Here is a 22,693-nt window from a genome sequence, read left to right as displayed (position 1 = left end):
GGTGAGATGAAATATATTAACCTGCACATTGACTGACAGTATGTAAGGCTCCACACATCTATATCCCAAGCTGCACATAGAAGAGGGACCACAGCAGATTCACCATCATATCAATATGAGCAGTTTCGGGCAGATCCTAAAGGAGATTGGGGAGTTTGGTTTGTTCCAGAAACAGTTATTGGCTGTGTTATGCCTCCCCAGCATTTTTGCTGCTTTTGATGGGATTGGTCAGGTATTTACAGGAAAGAGCTATCCACATCACTGTAACACTGACTGGATCTTGGAGCGTGGACCAAACCTGACCGATGAGAGAAAAAGAAATCTCACCATCCCTGTGAATGAGGATGGAAGATTTGAAAGCTGTAAAATGTTCACACCTGTGGATTTGGATTTGGAAACCATTGAAGTGTATGGGATTAACACTACAACTGGATGTATAGATGGATGGGACTATGAGGCACCTAAAGGTGGTTTCCAGCATCATGACAGAAGTAAGCAAGCAAGCGGCTCAGCATCTCTACTAGACTCAAGACTGCTCAAACAGTCCATTAGTTCTCTGTATAAAGACTGTAATACTTTACCATGGTCCTGCTGGCTTTTTTATATACTGTCCCCTTTAAATAGTTCTTTTCTCTTTTTAGTTTGATCTGGTTTGTGACCAGAGTGGTTTGATCGAGGCGTCACAGTCCATCTACATGGCAGGTTTTCTGGTGGGAGTGCTGGCCTTTGGGGCATTGTCTGACAGGTTAGGACCAATAACACATGCAGTTCAATATAAGTGGAGTTTCCATTTCCAGCAAGACTGACTTCTGAAAGTCCGATTTCTGGCCAAACTATTCAGGGGACATCTACCCTACAATTTACCTAGTCAACAGGCGCACATCATCAAATGATAAACAGTATACAGTACATCTAGATTGTGTCTGTTGAAACTTAACAAACACTCTTTGTCCCATATTTGTAGATTTGGAAGACGCATCGCAGTCTTACTCTGCCTCTCTCTTCTACTAATGTTTGGTATGGGTTCTGCTTTCTCACCGAACATCTACGTTTACATGGTCTTAAAATTTTTCTGTGGGACTTCAGGAGGTGCCATTACACTGAACACATCTGTGATGGGTAAGTAGATCAACATTAGTGCCTAAAAAATGGGTTGACATGGATAGCTTGCATCAGTTTAGGTCCATCAGTCAAAGAAACTTCCCCCTATTAATGGTCAACATAAACCTTAAGGTCATCATAAGTCTGAAAGACTTGAATTGACCATCTTTTTCCACAGTTCCACATGCTAATGAATGTCAAACTGAGCTGACAACCTCAAAATACAGTTTAACTCCAAAAAAAAAAAAAAGGAAACATGGCCTAGAATAAAGTAAAACAAAATCATGAATCATAAAGCACTTATTTGGCAGATTGACCGAAGAATGCAACAAATCAGGATATGATCCTGTAAAAATTGCTGTGGGTGGTGCATTTGTAAAACAGTTATGTAGTTGCTAGGCTATTGACTAAATAATCTTGTTATCATTAAAACGAAATGACTCGATATGCGCAATCTTCACTGTCTTACAGGGGTGGAGTGGACTGACCCCTCCAAGGCTGCACTATGCACGAATGTCATCATAATGTTTTATCCTGTTGGACTTATGTTATTGTCTGGCATTGCCTTTTTAATCCACAACTGGAGGATCCTGCAGCTGGTGCTCTTCAGCCCTCTTCTTCTTGTCCTGGGAATCCTGTTCTGGTAAGCAGCCTCTCAGGCTGAAATACTTCCACAAGTTTGTGAAAGTACTACTTGCTAATTTTTTTTTTTTTTTAATTGTAACTGTTAAATCATACTTTGTGAATTTAAAATTGTGTTCAAATAGGTTTCTCCCAGAGTCAGCTCGCTGGCTGATGACCCACGGCAGGAAGGAGGAGGCACAAAAGGAGATTCAGAGGGCAGCCAGGGTGAACAGGAGGACTGTCCCAGAAGATCTGCTGGACAAGGTAAGCTGCAACAAAGACATGTTGACTTTAACCAAAATATAAAAAAAATCTCTTTTCTAAAATTGAATTTTTTTTTTGTTTAGCTTGAGATCGAGGGTACAGTCGAAAGAAGAAACATGTTGGACATCTTCCGAATATCGTATTTGAGAAAACGTTTTCTCATAATGGGCTATAACTGGTGCGTCTTCTTTAATTGAGATAATTGTTAATGCCAATGTCTTTGTCAGTCAGTAAATCATTATATATGAAATACATCATTAATGTGTACTAGTTATATGCTACAGCAAAAAGATAACATTTGTCACAACAATCCTGTTAAAACTGAAAGCATTTCTCTGACTCTTCAACTCTGATGTAGGTTTTCAACAGTCTTATGTATTACGGGTTGAGCCTGAATGTTGGCAGTTTTGGTCTGAATATCTACCTCACACAGTTCATCTTTGGTGCTGTCGAAATTCCTGCACTCCTGAGCAGTTTGGCTCTAATTCAACATTTTGGAAGGAGAATATGTCAATCAGGCTTCCTGTTCTTTGGGGGTGCTGCTTGCCTCATGTGGTCCTTGCTATCCCAAAAGGTATCTTCAAAACCTCCTACATGTTTTTATGATCTAAAAGCAAAAATGTCATGAAAGTGTGGTGTTTTGTGTGCTTTTATATTTTACCCACCAGATTACCTGACAGTGGTACAGCTGTACTTGGGAAATTCGTTTTTCTCATACACAGCCTACGTTTCATGCAGATCTTCCCGACCATGGTGGTAAGGTAATGTGTACTGGGGAAATTTGCAGTATACTCAGCCTTCAACTATCTTAGAAATTTGACTTTGAAGACTGGATACCCAACTATTTGATATTAAGCACTAAACGTTTACATCTTAATTCCTTAAATTCCATTGTTGCACATTAAAATCTTAATTATCATTTCAAATGATGAAGTGAATTATTTATTATTGCCCTATTCATTGATCTCTTCTTCCCCTTTATTTACATATTTGACTTAATAAAGTATTCATAAAGCTTACCAAGATATCTCATCAATATTAGTGTGTGATTCTGATGAACTTACCTATTGTCAATTCTTTTTTTTCCATTTTTCTTAGGGCAAAATGGCTTTGGTGTAAACTCCATGTGTGCTCGTGTGGCGGGCATCCTCGCTCCTCTGGTCAGGCTCCTGGACGTCTACCATCACACCATCCCCATGTCATATATGGCATCATTCCCATTTTTGCTGCAGGTTTCTGTTTGCTACTGCCTGAAACCCTCAATGTTGAACTGCAGGACCACACTGAGCTCAAGTGAGTTGAGTATTAATGCTGAATTTTGAAAAAACAAAACAAAAAAAACACATATTCAAATTACTATAAATTATGATTAAATAATTCAATATATTAATAATTCTTCTTTTTTTTTTAATTTTAGGAAACCAGTAAATGGAACTTCTGGGAGCAAATACAGTGATGAACACATTACCGAAGAGCACAGTCTTTAAGTTTTTACTGAAATCATAATCAAATTTTCATAGGTTAATTTTTTCATTCAGAATCTGGAAGCTGTTAATGCAAAACATTCAGTTTTAACTTAAAGTTAGTATATATAAATGAATTAGCTTTCGTTCATTTTATAGCTGAAGTAATGACAATTCATTTGCAGACAGAAAATGGTAAGTTTAATTTGTCAAATCAACTTCAGTGCTGTTCCCAAAGTACAATGGTTTTGTCACCTGAGAGACAATCAGTTACAGCAAACAATCCCAAAGGCCGACCACATTTGAACTAACATTAACTGAAGCAAAGTTTGTGATTTGTTTGACCTTTTTTGAACAACATTTACTGCTGTTATAACACGCATTAACTAACTTTACATGATTCAATATGATATTCTTTTTTTCTGTTTTGATAAGAGTAAAACAATAAGTGGACCTACATGGAATAGATATAGAGCAATCAAATTACTGAAAAATATTTTTAATCTGTAAAATCATTTAATAATCACGTGTGAAAGCTGTCAACTCCGACTTTTGTTGATTTAATTTAAGTTTTGCATGGAGTTGTGAAACTGTTCAATTATTCTCAACTGTCAAACATTACTGAATGATTTAATTTTATTTCATTTTAGTTTTGCACCTTGTTAAATATTAGTACTGGTGCATTTTAAGGCTGGAAGTTTGTTAAGATGAAATTAAATGATGCAAAACGTCAACTGAATTATATTTTGTTTGTAAATAATTTTGTTTGCTTACAGTGTGTTTAAAACTTATTTTTTCCTTTTACTTTTAGATAATTTGTTAACTAAACATTTTATATGCTAAAGTCTCCATATTTGTATTTGTTATTAAATCAGTTGAGTTGAGGTTAGCTAAGTTCAATGTATTGTTATTGTCTGTGTTATATTACTCATTTTATTATTTTATCCATCCCAACTTTAACTGGTGGTGGAGCTGTTGTTTCCTGCTCAAAGAACAGAGCTGTAAATCCCCCATGCCACATCATATACTATCTAGTATACTTCATGTGCTTGGTTAAATATTAATTAGATAATTTATATTACCACTTCACATCATATCTTAGAACCCTTAAAACTCGGCAAAGCCATTTCCAAAACTGCACTTTGATGAGGGACCTCTGTAAATTTAGTCACATATCAATATGAGCACCTTCGGGCAGATCCTAAAGGAGATTGGGGAGTTTGGTTTGTTCCAGAAACAGTTATTGGCTGTGTTATGCATCACAAGCGTGTTTTTGCTGCTTTTGATGTGATCGGTCAGGTATTTACAGGAATGAGCTTTCCACATCACTGTAACACTGACTGGATCTTGGAGCGTGGACCAAACCTGACCGATGAGAGAAAAAGAAATCTCACCATCCTGTGAACGAGGATGGAAGATTTGAAAGCTGTAAAATGTTCACACCTGTGGATTTGGATTTGGAAACCATTGAAGCATATGGGATTAACACCACCATTGGTTCGATAGATGGATGGGACTATGAGGCACCCATAGGTGCTTCTAGCATTATGTCAGAGGTAAGTAAGCAAACCCCTCAGCATCTCTGTAGACTCAAGACCCTCAGGGTCCAAATGTTTACTCACAAAGTCTGTTTCTATATTGAGAAAGTTCCTTGCCATGGCCCGGTTCTCTCTCTTTCATCTATTCCTTCGATTTCCCTTCAGATTCACAATTCTTTTCTTATTTTCAGTTCAATCTGGTTTGTGACAAGAGTGGTTTGATTGAGGCAACACAGTCGAGGTAATGACACATGCACTTCCACCTCCTGCTCAGTACACATGGAAATTCTAACTTTATTTGTGAGACTTAAAGGGAGACTTAGTTGCTTTTCCTGCCCTGTTTTCCCATATATTGTTTTTTGCCTACGTGAATAACGGAGACTATATCATGGATGACACTGCCTACACATACGAAGCAAATGGCTGTAACTGTTCTCTGCTCGCAGTGTCTCCACATTGTGGGCGATCCTGAGAGGGGTGTCACAGAGCACATTCTCCAGATACTACAGAGTGAATGTTGCAGGCCTCCATCCATCCATTGGGTGTGGTTTTTCGGCTGAGCTCTTCTGCTTCATCTCTGTGAGGTATAGGTCCTGCGGATTCCTTGAGATTCAGTGGGTTTTATGTCATCCAGTGTTGAAGCACTGCTTCTAGTGGCCGTGAAGGATGATATACAATAAAAGTTATGGCTGTAACAGATCTGTGAATCCTGGATGACCACCAGTGTTTTAGGTTGCGTGGAATCTCGTGAACCTGAAAGAAGAATCTGTAGGAATGATCTCGTGGATGACACCAGAAGTTATACCTGAGCCGCAGTCATCCGAGGTCACAAGTGACTTTGTTTGCAAATACTTGACCTACGCATATGCAAGATGGAAGATATTCAGTCTTACTCTGGTGGAAATCTAGGATTCGTAGGCCTGTAGTTACATCCATAACTTAAGTTTTTCTATTTTTTAAGTTTTGAAAACCAACACTATGACCCACAGAGAACAAATACAGTGCTGAACAAATTATCCAAGAACTTAAACTTGAATTTATAATGAAATCAAATATGATATATAAGTCATAGTATTTTTTTCCTCATTTATAATCAGGTATGACAGCTAAAGCTACTGGACAATCAGTTAGTGTCATGACTTGCAGACAGAGCAGCTAATGTAAAAGCAAAGTTTACTGGGTCCTTGACAGTAACAGGTTTTGTTACCTGGCAGACAGTTTGTAAAGGCCACAAGTCCAAAAGGGCATGCTTGACTTTACTTTTATTGTTGTCTGTCTGAAGCTTTATGTCATGTATATTGTTGAACATGTGGTTTGTATTCTAATATTTTTTTATTTTCTCCGCACTGTAAAGCTGAACTGAGTTATTGACACTTGTTAAAAGTTTAACTGGTACAATCTTACAATTACTAAAAGGTAAAGCCAAAGTAACTGTGACTGCCATATCACTCCTTGGTTTTATTGGTTCAAAGATTAATTGGCAAGACGAGATATATTGCAAGATTCATGGCACTTTGAGCTGAGCTCATCCATACCTCACATGGCACTCTGATGAGGAACCGCCACAAATTAAGCTACATGTCAAAATGAGCAACTTTGGGCAGATCCTAAAGGAAATTGGGGAGTTTGGTTTATTTCAGAAATGGTTAGTCGCGGGGTTATGCATCCCCAGTTTGTTTGCTGCTTTTGACCTAATTGGTCAAGTGTTTGTAGGAATGAGCTTTCCACATCACTGTAACACTGACTGGATCTTGGAGCGTGGGCCAAACCTGACAGATGAGAGAAAAAGAAATCTCACCATCCCGGTGAACAAGGATGGAAGATTTGAAAGCTGTAAAATGTTCACACCTGTGGATTTGGATTTGGAAACCATTGAAGCATATGGACTTAACACTACAACTAGATGCATAGATGGATACAACTACGAGGCACCCATAGGTGGTTCCAGCATCATGTCAGAGGTAAGCAAGCAAACCCCTTAACATCTCTATAGACTCCCTTTAGTTTCACAATCCTTTTCTTTTTTCAGTTCAATCTGGTTTGTGACAAGAGTGGTTTGATCGAAGCATCACAGTCAATCTACATGGCAGGTTTCATGGTTGGAGGGTTGGTGTTTGGGGCAATTTCTGACAGGTAAGAACCAATAACACATGCACTTTTACCTCCTCCCCAATGCATGTGATGGTGCCCCAGTAGCTCACTGTTCAACGTGCTCACATTTAAGGCTGATGCCTCACCGCAGTGGCCTGGATGTGAGTGGTCCGGGCTCTTTGCTGCATGCCATTCGATCTCTCTCCTCTGCCTTTTCTGATTAAAAAAATGAAGCAGAAAATTACCTTTGGTAAAACTTTGTTAATTTTTAACCTGGACCGTATTTCCCTATGTACTGAAAAACTACAAATAATAAACAAATAATCTTTCTCCTGTTTGCAGGTTTGGGCGTCGTTTTGCAATCCTACTCTGCCTCTCTCTCCTACTGTTGTTTGCTCTGGGTACTGCATTCACACCAAATATCTATGTTTACATGGTCTTAAAATTTTTCTGTGGGAGTTCGGGAGGTGTCATTATGATGAACACATCTGTGATGGGTAGGTACACTGATACTCTGTAGGTAAAGACAGTAGTAAAAGTGGCAAAAATAGGATGACTGAAAGGCTGATATTACTGATCATCAAAAATTGTTTAGTTTAACTATGTGACTACAGTAATTGTGGCATCAAGACATACATATTTTAACTTGTCTTTAGGGATAAGCAGCACTGTGTGACGTAATAGTTGAGCATGTTGTAATTAAAATGACTAGAGTCCATTGTAATATTTGGCTCACTGATTTTATAGGGGTGGAGTGGACCAGCCCCTCCAAGTCTGCTGTTTGTACAATAGTGATCCTGCTTTTCGCCCCTGTTGGACTGATGGTGTTACCTGGCTTTGCCTATTTGATCCCAAATTGGAGGATCCTGCAGCTGGTGCTATTCAGCCCTCTTCTCCTAATTGTGGGAATACTGTACTGGTAAGCAGCCTTCAGGACCACAATATCTTAGACGCGTGTTTCTCTCTAATAAAGGTACCAGAGATGTTATAAACCTAACGTGCTCTGCTTTTGGAACTGTATTTCAATCAGGTATCTCCCAGAGTCAGCTCGCTGGCTGATGACCCAGGGCAGGAAGGAGGAGGCACTAAAGGAGCTTCAGAGGGCAGCCAGAGTGAATGGGAGGACAATACCAGAAGATCTACTAGACAAGGTCGGCTGCATCAGACACATTTCAGCTTTAACCATAATAAATTAAAATTCACAATCATATAACCTAAAAGCTACTTTTTTCCTGTTTAGGTAGAGATGGAGGTTCCCTGCAGAAAAGAGAACATGTTGGATATCTTCAGGGTATCATATTTGAGAAAACATACTCTCTTAATGGGCTGCAACTGGTATGTATTTGTTTTCTCTTTTGATTAGGGTTAATTAATTAATTTATGCCACTATATTTCATCTTTGTCAAGAACAAGTTAACACCTCCTGAAATTCTTGTTTATGCTGATCTCAAATGGTTTAATGTCTCATGTTGCTGCAGTGATATAATAGGAAAAGAAAAAGACCTGAAAATTATTTTTTTAAAGAAATAGAAAGATTAAATTATGAGAAAATAATAATAAAAATAGGGAAATGTCCATATAACATAACTCTTGTTGTTATTATAATTCTTAAGTAGTAAACTGAAACTGCTATCTCCCCAATTCTGATGCCAGGTTTTCAACAAGTCTTCTGTATTTTGGAATGAGCCTGAACGTTGGCAGTTTCGGCCTGAATATCTACCTCACACAGTTCATCTTTGGTCTTGTGGAAATCCCTGCGCAGCTCAGCAGTTTGGCTCTAATTCAACACTTTGGAAGGAGAATCTGTCAAGCAGGCTTCCTGCTTTTTGGAGGAGTTGCTTTCCTCATGATCCTTGCTATCCCAAAAGGTACTGCATGCTGAAAAATAATTTATTTTCTTTTGCTGTAGAGGTTTTAATGTGCCATTGTTTATCATGTATATCATTTACTCATCAGATCTGCCTGTGATGGTAATAGCCATAGCTGTACTGGGGAAATATTCAGGCACTGCCTCTTTAAGCACAGCCTATATTTATACTGCAGAATTATACCCTACTACTTTAAGGTAATGTTCACTTGAAACCATGATGTATGATGACATGCTGTATATGTTAATGATTAATAATCGGCATGAGATCCTGATTAATCAGTCTTGCATTCTTGCAGGCAGAGTGGTTTAGGAGTAAACTTCATGTGTGCTCGTGTGGCGGGCATCCTCGCTCCACTGATCAGGCTCTTGGACGTCTACCATCACACCATCCCCATGCTGATATATGGCACTATCCCCATTGCTACTGCAGGTTTATGTTTGCTACTGCCCGAAACCCTCAATGTTGAACTGCAGGACCACACTGAGCTCAAGTGAGTGATGAACCCTTTCAGCACAGATAAGGAATACTGTAATATAGTAATAATAAGTAAATGAGTCTTATCTGATTTTAAGAACAATGGTTACAGTATTACCTTTAAATCTATTATAATTCTGCTTCTGTTTTAATTTCAGAAATCTAAAGACTGGGCCTACAGAGGATTTGTTATGTGCTAAACAAATAGCACATTAGTTGTTTTTTGTTTATTTGTTTGTTTGTTTTTTACCATTTTTCTTATCAGGTATGATTTTTTTCATTATCTAAGTAGCAATAGTTAGTCTAATGGAACATATTGATAAATGCTTATTAAATTTTAAGGATACAAAGAAAAAAAAGAGGTGCTTAATAGCATCAGTAAGAACTTGTTGATCACTCTGGATTTCAACGTGTTTCCTGATTTTAAGGAAACAATAATGCTGTATTATTGAAGTGCTTTAATTCTATTCACTAATCCCTCTGCTTTTTATTTCACAGAACCACAGACTGGGGTTACAGCAAGCCATGCTGAGCTTATCAACAAAGAGAAAAAAATAATTAAGAAAGAGAAAAGTTTATTGAGAAATAATGGTTTATTGTCACAATTTCATAAAATGTATTTTCATTGCATTGTATTTTAGAATTGGCACATTGTAGTAAATGTATTCACACTCACAATTTGTTCTGCTTCAAGTCAAAGAAGTTGAAATGCACTTATCGCAACATGTATTTCAATCACTATTACTTTTTTCTTTACCTTTCACTCTAATATTTGATACAGTTGCAGTAAATTATCACCTTTACACTGGTTTAGCAACATGCAACATAACTATACATTTTTTTAGAATAAATCAAGTCAATCAAAGTCAATTACATAACCGTACTCATTCATGACTGGCATCCTGACAATGGATAATGGATTTTATGCACCAATTTGTGCATTTTCTGCATCAATTTATAGTGGAAATGTCTTAAATTTTGTCAGAATAAAAATATCCTCTAGTACTTCCATCTTTTTATTATCCAAAATTCTAAATATTGAGGGGGAAGTGTCCCGTGTTCCCTCTGAAATCTATACCTATGTAATGTTAGGCATAACCTTTATCCCCAACAGAATCTAGATCACCACAGACTGCATGATTAGCTATTGTTGCAGTCAGGTTGTTGGTTGTGATTCATTACCAGTCAGTATATGAACATATTGTAAAAAGTTATGACAGCAGTTGGACAAAGCATGGTGTCTCGAACACATCTCGAAGATTTGTTGTCACAGTCACCATCAGATCAGCTGAGGACAAGAACTCACAGTTTTAATGAAGAGAAGCCAGGTTAATGAATGATCATGAATATGACAAGCAAGAATACACAGTAAAGATAAGCGTTGTCTGCAACTCACATTAGTATTTATGCCTCAGACTCATTGGACATCATGTCAGCAGTGTTCCTTAGAAGCCACCGGTCCTTGTGTTGAGCATGTCCGAAGCCCTCATCGTAATTCCCTTTTCTTCTGAACAGTTGTTTGTAGTGAAATATGCAGTAGAATTCTTCGTATAAAGGTGCGTAATTGTACATGCTACAAATGAGCACAATTTGTCACAATTAAGCATAACTACTGTATTTGGTTAGAGGTAGTTGTTGTAGCTATAGTTAGGTGGCACATTTAGAGTTTACTACCAATTACAAACTGTGTAGACATGTATTTCATTTACGTTTTGTAAATTCTCCTTTAAAAGTTGTCGTATCTCTTTCAGCCAGTGGTTACCAGACATGTTATGCCATGAATTTTACTTGTTATAGCATGAAAAGCACAGGTGGACATTATGATCACTTCTGGTTTCAGCAATTTCAGTTCTTCAATTAAAAGCAGCAATTAACAGTGGCACTGCTTACAACTGTAATACATGAAAATTTCTCCTGTGATAAAAGGTCGTTTCAACCTTTCATTTGGCATATGTCTCCCAGTTTGGGAACCAGTGCTCCAAAAAACATGCAATCATTTTTAGCCTGTAAAAATTATAGGTTCTGTCATTCAACCAATCAGTCAGTGAATTAATGAATGATTTATAAGAATATATTTGGCAAACATTAAGTTTATTATAGTTATTGGCCTGGATATAAGATGAGGTTTCTAATAAATATGTTTGAAAAATTGGGGTTGCATTATATTGAACAGTAGATATCGTCTTGATGTATTCAACCAGGACCAGCCAACACCATGAGCCTGCTCCTTTAAGAGAGTGTTGCATTATGGGTTATTTGTAGCCTCACACTCCATTTGAGAGCAAGAGTTTGCAAGAGTTTCCCATCTAAACAACAGATGATAGCTTCCATCTAACCAGGTGCTAACCAAGCACTGCTACAGTAACGCACAGTGTCAGGTAACCTTTGTTTGTATACTACTCTTGCACAGTTAAGTTGGAAATTACATCAGTTCTTGCTCAATTTGCATATTTTGAATCAAAATTCAAATGTTAATTATCAGTTATATTTGTCCATATAATGTGAAAGTCGATTTTTTTGTTTTTACATATACCATAAAGTGTTACTTTTTTTTGTGTCATACTAATTGAGCAATGAAAACTGTCATGTCCGACCTTGATAGGTGTTGGAAATGATTCTTTTAATGCAAAAGGTGGTGGTCAAATGTGAAAAATGTTGGGGTTTTTTTTTGGTTTTTTTTAAGAAGCACATCATAAATATAGTGAAATAAGTTGTGTTTCTATACAAACAGTGGTGGGTCAGCTCTCTGTGAGTGCTATCTTATAACCAGGCCAATGCAAAGTTTATCAATATTAAAATGATCAGAGTAAATAATTCTTTTTTGCACAGATAAGAAATTAATATTGGAAATAATTAGCAAAGTCGTAGGTGATTATTCGGTAAAAACAATTTAGTATCTCACCTTAATTTTTTCTTGCACTGCTTACAACAAAAGCAAGTTTTGTGAAAAATGTGTTTGTCGGCAGTGATTTTTTCCATCGGATAAACTGGCTTCAAACAGGCCGAACACATCTCTCGACAAACTGATTGAAACTGATAAGAGAAATGAGACTGCGCTTAGTTATAACAAAAAGACTTAGTCATGAGCATTCATAATAACAAATGCAAAAGCATAAATGAAAACCTATATTGCATCTTTAATGTCAAATGCAGGTCAAAAACAGTTTTAAAGAATACAAGCTAAGATTAAATCCCCAAACATCATTAAGAAAATCATAACCAATAATAACCTCTTATAAATACAAACAATCAATAATAACTGACATAATTCAAATATTTGCTAATAAAATTATGTACATAACTTTGCGATAAAATGCATGAAAACACTTAGGTAACAAACTGCATCAATGAATGTGAATGTTTTAGGGTTTCTGATTGATTGGCAGTCGAACTTCTGGGTACTTGGTCACCTGGTGCGTAGCAGGACCGGCCTGGACTGATGTTGTTTCTGGCTGAGCATTGACAACAGTGGAGGTTTTGGAGGAGTAAAACCGGTTTCCAAAGTTATCGGTCCTCTCATAGTTCTCCGTGACTGTTTTAGTGCCGGTGATACTGTTCCCCTCATGGTCAGTCTGCACCTCAAGTACACTGAGCTCTCTTTTAGGGGAGAGAGAGGATTGTTTTTGACCCCCTTTTCTAGGGTCACTTTTTCTGTTTTGAGCAGGACTGTTGCATGTCAATGTTTTAGTTGTGCAGAATTTCTCCTCCGTCTTTGTACTGTGCTGACATGTTTGGCAGATTCTCGTCTCTGGTGGAAGCACTTCAGTTTTATCTGTCTTTCTAGCAGCTGATTGGATGGAAATAAAGGCAGGTGAAGATGGAGGACTTGATCTTTGTTTCGCAGAGGCTGCCTCTATGTTATAACTCTGGCTGACTGGCAGAGCTGCGTTTCCCTCTGCTGTGGGGCTTTCCTGTGTCTGCGGTGATTTTGTTCTGCTTGACCCAATGCTTATTTTGCTAATATTACCAGATGATGGGGATCCTTGCCCCGTCCCCAGTGACTCTTTGAACAGACATGATAAACCAGCAATATCTGAGTCAGATTTCAAGGTAGAGACAGAATAAAGAGCCTTCTTTATGGCGTCCTCTATGTCCATAAGTCTTGCTAAAGTTTGTTCTTTGAGATTCATGATTTCTTCACTGGCGCGCTCAAGATCTCCAAAAACATGAGCCATTGATGGCTTGTTTTCAGTGTTGTTTCTCATTAACGGCAACCTCTCTTTGTTTTCTGTTTTTGGCTTTTTTTGTTTCTTTTTGCTGGACTTCACAACCCAGTCAGGAACGTTCTCAAAGACTCCCCTCAGGGCCGTTACATCGACCTTGCTGGTGTCCTGTTCGATTTCCTCAACTCGACTGAGAATGCTTTGCAGTTCTTCCTGCTTTCGCAAGTTGTCAAAGATTTCCATGGCTGCTGTTATGTTCCCTCTCATGATCTCATCCATGTGAACTGACAGCCGCTGTCGGCGTTCGTCCTCTGTCTCAGTTCGACCTTTCTTTTCCCTCATCTCAACTTTGCTTTCTTTATTCATTTCTCTCCCATGTTTATCTTTGCTTTCAGCAGTTTTTCCACAGACATTTGGGTTTTGGCACAGTGGACCAGTAAGAGTTTGTTGTGGTTCCTCAACCACATGTGCAAGAACTGAGGAACTATCTCCAGACATGTGTTTTGGGTTTTTGTTGTCCGGATGAGCAAGTTTTACTCTTTTCGGCTTTACAGGAGCACTTTTAGCTGCCTTTTTACCCCCAAATTTCTTACATGCTTCTTGAAAATCTACATGGCTTTCATCTGCTTCATTCATATTATCTTTGATTGTGAAATCTTGTGGACTTTTCTCTTCTGTTGAAATATTTATCTCCTGTTGTTGCTTACTGATATCTGTTTTATCACTTTCTAAAATGACAGCTGAACCTTTACTTTGATGCCTTACTTCAATGTCCTGAGACATTTGTGTTGCTTCATCAGAAAGCTTATGTCTTTGATGATCAATCAGTGACACTGCCAATGGTTGAGAAACGGTTTCTTTGGTTCTCACAGTATTACTTTGGGTTGACTCAGGATCCTTTTTGTTGGCTGATTGTATGTCACTTTGCTTCACTTTTAAATGCTCTGGTTTAGGTGGGATAGTTGGTTTGGGGCCAACAGGCCTTCTGCTTTTCTCTGTGACATCACTTGTAGCCGATTTGTTTAGGGTGTCATTTTGGCTTTGGGGCTGTGCATTTGCTACAGTCACTTGTTCTTTGGAGACCTCTTTTCTTAGTTGTGCTTGAGTTGATTTAGGTTCAGTCACAGGGCAAAACTCCTCCTTAGATGGGTTTTGAACAGACACTGCATCCACATTTTGTGATCTTTCTGTGTGAGTTTTGGATGAGTTTCTGTATATCATAGCTGCTCTGAAATCCCCTCTACTGACATTGATGTTGGATCTCTCGAGGGAATCCAAAGCTGCTTGAAGTTTACCCTGAAAAACAACTTCCTCATCCTCTTGCTCTGCAGCAGTTGTTTCTGGACTGTGTACAGACTCCAAAGTCGATTGAAAGTGTTGTTTTGAGACCACCTCTGTGCCTTTTAGGGACATTTTGCCAAACGTCTCAGCAGTTTGTACTTCTTCAGGCTTAGTGGCTTTAAGGCATGTGTCTGTATTCTTATGTTGGGGGTCTGATATATGCCCTGAGGTGATGTTGGAGGCTGATGGGAGTTCATCCCACCTTGGCTCAGTGCATGGGTCATCTTTTTGGTCCTCATTTTCTTGAGGTAATTCTTCTTTAGTTCGTGAGTGTTTGACATTACCTGCCCCAACTGAGATGTCAAGTTCCTTAGAAGATTCTTGAAAAAGGAATTTCTCCTTTTCTTGTGATAGGTCATGCAAAGATTTGGCCTCAGCTGTTGCCTTTTGGAGGCTATGAATTGCAGTTTGGAGGTTAGACATTTCCTTATTATCATCCACCACCTCAACCAATTCAGCCTGGTGGACCTGCGCCTCAAGGTGTAGATATGATCCTTGTGGCACAGCTTTAGAGTTAAATGCTTCTTGTGTTTGGCCACCACACTCCTGAAAAGTCCTCTTTGCTTGCACATGGAAGAAAACGTTTTGCTGTGGTTGGACCGGTCTTTGGTCTCCAGAGAACAAGTTTTTCAGTCTCTTTACATCCACTGGCACCCATTCTGAAGCACTCTCCTCTGCTTGATCACCTCCTTGTTCATGATGAAGCTCCTTTTCTTGTCCAGCAACATTTTGGTCAGGAGGGAGTTCTTGTTCTTGGACTGTTGGTTCAACCTGAAGAGTTTTCAAATACTCCAAATCTCCCTTTTCAATACAACTTTTGAACAGTTTTACATTCCCTTTTACTGTGATTTCAGGCCTTATGAATCCTTGGCAGGTTTGATCTTTAGGAGTTTCTAGAAGGCAGCTTATGGTTGAGTCAATAAGGCCTTTCCTTAGGTCTCGATTGTCTGGTTTACTCACATCACCTCTTTCTGGCTCCGGTTCATCATATTCTGCACCTTGTGAGGGACAGTAACTTTTCACATCTTCTTCATCAAAATAATTGTAGAGGGAGTAAACAATGACTTCAGCACATCTGTCTGCATCCTGCTGGATTATCACTCCTTTACTCAGAGAGTTATCCTGATTGAGAATATCCTCAACAAGCTGAGCCACATTGGCAGTTTTAAACTCTGTGTCTTGGTTGGTTGTGAAGTGATGCTGATGCAAGGGTACATCCACCACTGTGGCCTCCATACTTCCCTTGCTACCCTCCTTTAGGTATGTGATCTGAGGCTTTAGGTTTGTCCGTGGAAGTAACTGGAGTATGAAGTTTTGTGCACCACCTTCTGACACCTCATCATATTTTATCTCAGGCCCACTCTCTGATAGTGTGAATTTGGCCTTTTTGGCTATCATTGTCTCATTAACCTCAATGATTGAGCCATCTGAATGTATGGCATTGGCATGATAAAGGGAATTCAGTGTTTCCTTGATGTTCTCCACCATCGTCTCAATTTCATCCTTGTTCTGATGTCTAATTTTATCAAATGGCATTGATTCAAACAAGTGGGCTCTGTTCTTGACATTAGCTATCGGATAATCCTGAGCTGCCCCACCGTCTCCTGCTGGGCTTTGGGAGTTTGATGCATGCACAAAGGAATGCTCTTTTTCTATGTTTGTTGGGATAAATGGGTTGTTTTGTAAAAGAGCCCCACTCGTTCTGATTATTTGCCCGCATTCCTCTGGATCAGGAAGGCTTGTAGGCTCACTGTCAAAGACTGTCTCACCAGTAGAAAACTCTTCCCAATCAGTAAACTCAGTGCTTTGACCAGTGATATTAACACATGGGCTTTGTTTACTGGGCTGATCAAGACTTTTGGAACATGCATTGCTTTTGTTTTCACTTGGTAGATTCTCTTTGCTACATATTTCCAACCCCTGTTTTCGTTTTTGGACTGCCTCTGTCGGATCCCCAGGTATAGAAACGTTCCCATGGAACTTATTTCCTAGATGTGGTGCAGATTTGTTCACAGACTGACTCTCAAACATCCTTCTGGTAGCCTGAACATCTATTCTTATCATCTCCTCCTCACACTCTCTGTTAGGATCTGGACTAGAACAGAGCATTTTCTCTTCCTCCATGATTCCTTTATCACTTTCATTACAAGGACTATTGTCATGCTTCTCAAAAACAGCTGATGTTTTACTGATATTGCCTCTTTCCACTGTTCCCTCTGCCATGTGCATCTTGGGGGTGGAAGGAGCTACTTTGTTGCTTAGGGCACAGTTCTCAAATATCAGGCATCTGGAAAGGACCTCTCCCTCGTATCCAGTTTCACCAGCTGTCACTTCAGTCTCGGAGCTCAAAACCTCAGCAAGCTCCTCATCCACAACTTCATCCAACATCTTCAGTTCTGGGTGAGTGTGTTTCAGGAGCCGTCTCAGCTCACATTTCTGCCGCTGTTGGTGTAGCTTCTCTTTGGAGAGTTTGGCTGGCATGGACTGTGGGGAATGTGCCTCAGAGATGTTTTCTGGTCCTGACTGATGTCTGGTTGAAGGAGTTGGAGGGAAGTCATCCGTCCTTTGTTGAGAGTCTTCAGCCATCTTGGAAGAACAAAGTAGTCGATTGAAAGTTATCCAGTGAAAGTCATGCTCCAGAGTGTGCAATGAAAGTTATGTTACCTTCCAAATCATGCCGGTTTATTTGCTTTCCACATGCCAGGTGTCAGTGGGTTAGCCGAGCTCCAAAGCAACCGCAATGGCAAATTAGGTAAAATTAAATGTAGAGAGAAAAGCATCCAATATGTTTTTTTTCTGCTAAAGAAAAATGTGTATCTCTTCAGAGAAACAAGCATTTGGTTACCGCACATCAGATGCACACCGTGATGCAAAATATCTCGTGAAATGAAAACTTACCTGTTTGACTCTTTTCCCAGATTCAGATGACTGACCACTTTCCTGGATGAAAACAATAATCAAAACAGGTCAGGTTAACCTGATATGGTGGCTGATCAGATAATCAATCATTATATGATGAAATGTTACACTTTGTGTTATATGATAGTATAAAAGATAATAAACTGCCGTGTGTAGATACGAAACTACTTGTTGAAACATGCTGCCACAGTGTACGTGCATTGGTGGACTGGATATACTGTATGTGTTTTGTCCATCATTCCCCTCCTGCAGTGAAGTTTAATGATATACTGTGTTGAATTTTCCCTTAAAAAAAACCAAAAACAATGTGTAAACTCGAACAATGCTAATCACTTTTACTCATCATTTATGAGTGTGTGGTGGTGCAGTTTTCTGCAGAGATGGTGCCCTCTGCCTGTTTTTTGCCTGTGCACCGGCGATGGCTGAGACTGTAGGCATTATGTTTTTGGGTTGTCCGTCAGTCTGTTTATGCATTCATACATTCTTGTGTCATACAACATATCAAGAATGACTAGAGGGAATTTCTTTAAATTTGCACAAACATTCAAGTAGACTCAAGGATGAGCTGATTGGATTTTGGTGATCAAAGGTATAAAGGTCACTGTGAAAATCTGAAGATGACCTTCAGGTTGTCTTATTTTGGTATCTTTGTTCTCTTTCTCATGTAATCAAAAATGACCAGATGCTCAAGTCTGAGGCAGTTTTTAAAAAAAGTTTTCTTATTGGTAATAAACGCTAACTTTTGATCAATCCATATCAGTTTTAAAGAATAACTTTATAGGCCCCACCTGTTTCTGCCTAAACCCCACCAATGCCGGCCTATTCAGAGTACATATAATTTGTTTAGACACAGATACAAATAATGATATACAAGATCATTCCTACTGCATATTATACCTCAGAAGGTCAAAATAAAAACATTTTTGATTGGTGAACACTTAATAAATGGACAGATGTTTACCAGTTTTAAAAGGCTGTGTGTTGAATCCTGAGGTACAACCTTTGACAGATAGAGAGCGGACATAGCTTTGACCGAGACACTCAGGTTCTCCTTGGCTTGGATGAAGGAGCTGTCTCTAAAATCTGCAATCGACCTCCTCTTTTCATCTACAGAGACATCCAACACAACAGTGTGTTTAAGTTATTTATGACATATACTGTATAGTTATTAGAATATGGCCTTAATCAGAGCTGGCTGAGGTACAAGTTGATAACGGTATCAAGAACTTTCTTTGATACAAATATCAAATCCTTCACATGGGATTTTGGTGGAAAGACAAAAGTATTCGGAAGTTTGTCTCACTTTGTTTACTGGTAACATTAGCTTTTGACAGGGGCAGGTGGTGTCAAAATAAAGCGCTATTTTTGGAGACAGTCACAATGTCATGTGACTGAGAGAGTGACAAATTTTAACAAGTGACTTATTTAATAACATACTTCAAAGTTCACATCCATGTCACCAAACTATGTTAGGAGTAAGAAATTTAGGGGTCACTAGTAATGAGACTTTATGAGCTAATATTTAACAGCTGCTGTGTGATCAAGTTATAAATGTACCTCTTGTGGTGGAGAGGGACAGACACCTGACTCCGCTGACACAAATACTGAGAGTTAAACAGACAGGAAAGTCACTACAGCTGACAAAGCACTGAAGAGCTAAAGTAAGCATTATATGTCTTAAACTTGTTTGTAGAAGCAAAGAAAGCAAAGTCCAATAGCTGTAATAGGTATAGGTTTTAGAAGGGAAGCAGAGGAAACGTTCCCTCTTAATATTAAGAACATTTGTCTCCTACAACAAAGTGGTAGCAGAGGACTTTTATTTTGTAAATTAAAGATATTTACATCATAAATTGAGGAAGAAAATGCACAAACTGGTGCATCATAATTCCCCATAATACAGCAAACTGTTTGATGCTCAAAATTTTCTAGAGGAGTACCACCAAGCCCCTGATTTTCGTATGTGGTCTCCTAAATGCTAAGAGAAAACTTAAGCCCTTACTCGATGCTGGCAAAACAGCATGCACAAACTGTTTTACATGTGAGTGAGATTGTTTGCACTCAGCAGACACGCAGAATATTCTCTAGCTGCACGATTTGATCAAAATACAAACTATACTCACAGAAAATAAACAGCCCAAGTTCCTTCTGACCTGCCTTCTTTTTTTCTTTCAGTCTTTATGGACCTTGTCAGGTTTGATTTCCTGTCCGTTTGTGGCTGGTAATGCCACTCTCAGTCGCTCCTTCTCTCTGCCTCATTCCTGCCCCAGTAACAGCTGACCCTTTCACCCTCCTGCACCTATTCATGGCTCGCTGGCTATTTCTGTCCGGTTTTGGAGTGGTCTACTGTGTCCACACCAGGTTGAGTCAATCATGGCTTCTTGCAGAGTCACTATGCTGATATTCATCTCCATTCCACCTCTTCGCTTTCATTTACACCGTCCACAGCTTTGACCTGAGTCACGGGAGCCAGAGACGGCTTTCCTGGGAATGTTAAGCAGGGGAGCTGGAATATTGTTTTGGTTTTTTTTTCAGTTGCATGAGGATTTAGAGACATGATTTGGCATATATTTGCTATTGTGTTGAAACCTGAGCAAGTTTGTTTGATTCCTTTAAGAAAAAACATTGCAAAAAAGGCCATGAGAAAGTTAACAAGACATGCCTGCATTGATTATAATAGCTATAAATATTGTTCTCTGGACATTTTCCCTCTTTTATTTTTTTAATATATATTTTTTCTGATAATATTCTGATAATATTCCACCCTTTTATACCCCCCCATCGACGCTCCCTACCCCCACCCCCACCCACCCACCCACACACACACACACACACACACACACACACACACACACACACACACACACACACACACATGTTTTTGAATAAATCAAACCAATTTGATCAGGTTTCAAAGGGTTAAATAGCTTCTGAAGGCGTCCTGAACACATCACAAGAAAACTGATGATCCAGGTTTTGAGGGGTTAATCAATGCGTCTTTTTAATGTTCAACTTCTTTGCACCATCTGCACTTTTACAGTAAATCAAGGTCTTGGGTGAGCTTCAGGGCATAATGCCAGTTTCCTCACAACTTTAATCAGGGCTGTAACTGGTCTCATCAGCTGGTCTTTGTCCCTGAAGTGTCCACTGAGTTTATTATGGGATGTTTTGATTGTTGCTGTGTAGTTTATGACTGGGCTTTTTCTCATATGTTTAAACTGTGTTTTTTAAATTGTTAATTCTGTGTACCAATCAAATTCCCCTCACTGAACAATAACAAGCTTTAATCTAACTGATTAGCACTGATAACTACTCAATAGAGAGATGCTTTAGTGACTTTAGAATTGCTTTTCTTTCATGTTGGATAACACTTTGAAGATTTATTTCCCTGCTTTATTGGGCAGTAGATTGGAAAACATAGTGGTCAGGTTGGCAGTTCATCACGGGGCACACTTTGATGAATGTTGTCTGCTACTCACCAGCTTGAGAGGATGCAATTGTTTCAAAATCAATGCCCCCTATTGTTTTTCTCCTCTCCGTGCGGGTCTGATTCACCACCTAGAGAGAGAAATAATGGACTGTCACTGCTACTAAGTACTTTGTCTATGTTTTGGAAGTAACATGATGGAAGTTACACAATGGAAATGTCCCTGAAATCGAGCCTTTAAATTAATAGAAGTGATAATTTTTACCTTTCGGGTGACATGATTTTTTGCATTCGTTTTAGCGTCAATAACTGGAGCATCAGCAGGAATTTGGGTCTTTGGTTCCTCTGCAGAGCTCTCTAATTCTTCAACCTTTCCATTCACCATTTGCATGATGTCTGCTGCCTTGTTAGGTGATGTGAAGCTCACACCTCTGAAACTGCTCTTCGTTGTGGTTTGTGTAGCTGCCTTCGACTCAAACAGAGCCTTCAGGGCTCCAATGGACCCAGCGCTGCTGTGAAGGCTCCCCATTGACTTACTGCGAGTCAAATTGGTTTTGTCTCGAGACTGTTCCCTCGCCTCATTTCTTCTCATCAGAGACTCCAGATTAGTCTCTTTGCTGTCCCGGAGATATGGTGTTATCTGACAGTGATACACAGAAAAAAAAATGCATGCAGATTTTTAAATGATTTTATTTTAAATGATTCGATTTTTTGTGTTTGACTCAGAGGTTACCTCTTTGAGCGCCTGCCCTGGCTTTGCTTCACCATTATTTACCAAAGTGTCTTGAACAGATGAGCTGACTTCCACTGTAGTTTGATACCTGTTACATATACAAAAGCAATATTTATTATAACCCAATCACCAGAATAAATGTTGGCGTTGTATGTTTCTGCAAACCAGGCATATATAATATATGGATGTTATTATGTAGAATGTTGATGTTAAAATTTTTGTTTCCTTATGTTTCAACAACACTGTCCAACTGTGGTAATGTTTATATACAAAAACTACTTGTTCAGAATGAAAAAAAAAGCATGTATGGTTTGAAAAATATTATATTTGCTGCAATTGCTGCTTGGAACAGCAGTGGCTCACAAAAAAATTTAAACATTTTGTTGCCACTAGAAATGCAGTGATGTCTCACTAATAGTGATCACTTTAGATACTTTGATATGATACCTTTTAAATGCAAAAAATGAAATTTATCTATGGCATGCAGAAACATACACGCCAAAGTTTTCCTCTGACAACCGAGCTGTTAAATCATACAACTGGGTGATGTTTCCTTTACCTGGCAACCAGTTGGGACACAGATGTTGTCCTGTCCCGAAGCCCTGCCTCTGTCCAGGTGGGCTTGTCACATGACGAGGGGACGCTCCTCAGTGACTGGGTGCGCCTTAGATTACTTTTCCATTCCAT

At 38.9% G+C, this 22,693-nt stretch overlaps 2 protein-coding genes and 1 pseudogene across 3 annotated transcripts; 2 read left to right on the top strand and 1 right to left on the bottom strand.

The window, feature by feature from the left end:
* The first annotated feature begins 115 nt into the window (after positions 1-115).
* On the top strand, positions 116-3,286 carry LOC121960975 (annotated as a pseudogene).
* A 3,290-nt stretch (positions 3,287-6,576) lies between these two features.
* On the top strand, positions 6,577-9,446 carry LOC121960930 (solute carrier family 22 member 13-like). Its single transcript, XM_042510833.1, has 9 exons — positions 6,577-6,951; positions 7,020-7,123; positions 7,424-7,578; positions 7,829-8,000; positions 8,112-8,232; positions 8,322-8,416; positions 8,735-8,949; positions 9,038-9,146; positions 9,248-9,446. Exons 1-9 carry the CDS (start codon positions 6,577-6,579, stop codon positions 9,444-9,446), a joined length of 1,545 nt encoding a protein of 514 aa, XP_042366767.1.
* A 3,177-nt stretch (positions 9,447-12,623) lies between these two features.
* On the bottom strand, positions 12,624-22,693 carry LOC121960928 (xin actin-binding repeat-containing protein 1). Of its 2 annotated transcripts, XM_042510832.1 has the most exons (7): positions 22,566-22,693; positions 22,007-22,094; positions 21,539-21,913; positions 21,326-21,404; positions 18,811-18,956; positions 17,829-17,870; positions 12,624-17,516 (listed from the first exon to the last, which is right to left on the bottom strand). In XM_042510832.1, exons 1-7 carry the CDS (start codon positions 22,691-22,693, stop codon positions 12,789-12,791), a joined length of 5,586 nt encoding a protein of 1,861 aa, XP_042366766.1. In that variant the 3' UTR covers positions 12,624-12,788. The 2 variants fall into 2 exon arrangements, with proteins under 2 accessions (XP_042366766.1, XP_042366765.1); XM_042510831.1 differs by lacking the exons at positions 21,326-21,404; positions 21,539-21,913; positions 22,007-22,094; positions 22,566-22,693 and adding an exon at positions 19,970-20,053.

The sequence above is a fragment of the Plectropomus leopardus genome, chromosome 21 (genome assembly GCF_008729295.1).
Source record: "Plectropomus leopardus isolate mb chromosome 21, YSFRI_Pleo_2.0, whole genome shotgun sequence".
NCBI classification, from domain to species: domain Eukaryota; kingdom Metazoa; phylum Chordata; class Actinopteri; order Perciformes; family Serranidae; genus Plectropomus; species Plectropomus leopardus.
This window is presented reverse-complemented; position numbering and strand designations above follow the sequence as displayed.